General features: G+C 64.7%; 1 protein-coding gene across 1 annotated transcript in view; it reads left to right on the top strand.

Annotated features, from left to right (window-relative positions):
* Positions 1 to 271: 271 nt before the first annotated feature.
* EMH_0084540 (uncharacterized protein) overlaps positions 272 to 2249 on the top strand; it is a gene marked incomplete at both ends in the record, with an annotated part of 2859 nt that continues 881 nt past the window's right edge. Inside the window, 2 exons of the mRNA XM_013500780.1 lie at positions 272 to 318; positions 441 to 2238. Coding sequence (XP_013356234.1) covers positions 272 to 318; positions 441 to 2238 — 1845 coding nt within the window. The remainder of the gene's footprint in view (positions 319 to 440; positions 2239 to 2249) is intronic.

The following is a 2249-nucleotide window of genomic DNA, read 5'->3' on the forward strand; positions in this document are numbered from 1 at the left end:
TGTACTGCTGCTGCTGCTGCTGGCGGGCTGGGGGCCTTCACCTCGCTCTCGCATACAGTGCGTCAGGTGAGCCGCTGTGCGTTGGTTTGTCTCCTGGGTGTTGTGCGTTGGGGTCTTGTGGAGGAGACAGCTGCAGCGGGGGGTTTTTCCTTGAATCCTATAGAAGAAGAAGCTGCAGCAGCAGCAGCAGCAGCAAAGGCTGCAGCAGCTGCTGCAGCTGCTGCAGCTCATCCGCAGACGGCTGAGCCAACTGTTGCTGCTGCTGCACACGATGCCCGCCAAGATGCAGACGCAGCAGGAGCAACAACAGCAACAATCGTAGCAGCAGCAGCAAACGACCCGCCGCCGCAACAGAGCTCAAGCCGCCCACCCGGCAGCAGCAGCAGCAGCAGCAGCAGCACGTACACCCCACCGCCCCCTGAAAGAAGCAGCGCCCCCAGCCAGACCGTAGCAGCTTTAAGGGGCCTGGGCGAGGCCCTCCCATCGCTGCCTGTGGGGCTGCTGGAGCCCGGGTTCTCTGCTGCTGCTCTTCGTCTCGTCCACCCCTTGGTGCTGCTGCTTGCGGAGACGCTTGATGTGCAGCTGCAGCAGCAGCAACAGCTGCAGCAGCAGCAGCAGCAGCAGCAGCAGCAGGAAACACCGTGCTGCTTTTGCTTCAACAAGAAAGAAAACGAAGCAGCGGGCCAGGAATGCACCGCCCTGGCTGCATCTGCTGCCATTGTTGCGAGACGCAGCCAAGAAGCAGCATCAGCAGCAGCAGCTCCAGCAGCAGCAGCAGCAGCTGCTGCTGCTGGTGTTGCTGCTGCTGCTGCTGCGGCTGGTGGGCCTTCATCGCTGCAGCCAGGTAGAGGGGTCTTCTCCAGCATCACCGCAGCCCCAAAGCAGCCATTGCAGTGTACAGATACAGCTGAGCAAGGTGCAGATACACCGCAGGATGCATGCGCTGCTGTTGAGGGTTTCGAGGGTTTCGCGGGCCAGGTGCTGAGGAGGGGCCCCCAGGCGTTGCTGCTGATGGCCCCCGCGCTGTCTATGCTTGCTGCAGTTGTGGGCAGCAGGGAGCGGCAGCCCCAAATTGCTGAGGCGCTGCTGGCCCCGGTGGAGAGACGAGCAGCAGCAGGGGGCCCCTCTTCTCTTGCTTGGCTTCTTTGTAGGGCTCTGCATGCGCTGCTGTCTCTCCGCTCTGACGCTGCTGCCTCTCAAGCCTCCCCTCACTTGGGGGGGGCCCAGGGGGGCCCCCTGCCCGTTGCGCGCTGCGGCTGCGGTGCAGCAGCAACAGCAACAGCACCAGCAACAGCAACAGCAGCAGCAGCAGCAGCAGCAGCAGCGCCAGCAGGAGCATGCAGCGGCTGGACGGTAGCTGCTGCAGCACGAGAGGGGGAGAAGGGGCCCTGCTGCAGCTGCGAGAGACAGAGCCAGGCGCTGCTTAGTGGGTTGTTTGCTGCGCTGCAGGCTACGAGCCGTCAGTACCCACAGGTGCTGCTGCTGCTGCTGCTGCTAGAGGGGGGTGATGGGGGGCCCCCAGCAGCATCTTCTGCTGCTGCTGCTGCTGCTGCTGCTGCTGCTTGTCTCCCCAAGGAAACCGAAGGCCCCCTCTTGCTGCTGCTGCGCATGCTGATGGCTGCGCCCTGTCTCCACCTCCGCTGCAGGGGGGTGCAGCTGGCTCTTGACCTTCTATCATCTGCCTCTCAGCAGCAGCAACGGGACGCGCGAGGGGGGCCCCCACCAGACCCTCAGCCCAGCGGCAGCCCCCTCTCGGGGGCCCCTGGGGGCCCCCCATACTCCCCCCTCCATAGACAACGCGCTGCTCTCGTCGACCTGCTGCTGCTGCAGCTCATCAAGCCGCTGCTCAAGGAGAGGCCCCTAGCCACTGGTGAAGCGGCGGCAGGCCCGCAGCAGCATCATCAGCAACAGCAACAGCAACAGCAACAGCAACAGCAGCAGCAACAGCAGCAGCAGCAGCAGCAGCAGCCAGAGCTGCTGGTGAGCGCATGCGTTTTCCTGTGCCGGTTGAGACCAGAGGAGTGGCGGCGGTGCCACCTCCTCAGCCTGGGGGTGTTGGGGGCCCTGAGGGGCCTCGTGGCCCCCGAGAGGCCCCGCAGCGTCCGGGTTGCTGCAGCAACCGCATTGGGGGTCTTTGCAGCGCAGACGCAGGGGCTCCAGCAGCAGCAGCAGCAGCAGGAGCAGCAGCAGCAGCAGCAGCAGCAGGAGCTGGAGCAGCAACAGCTTGCAGATGCTGGGGTGGGGGGAGA

Source organism: Eimeria mitis, genomic scaffold, assembly GCF_000499745.2.
Source record: "Eimeria mitis Houghton genomic scaffold, Emh_scaff5836, whole genome shotgun sequence".
NCBI classification, from domain to species: domain Eukaryota; phylum Apicomplexa; class Conoidasida; order Eucoccidiorida; family Eimeriidae; genus Eimeria; species Eimeria mitis.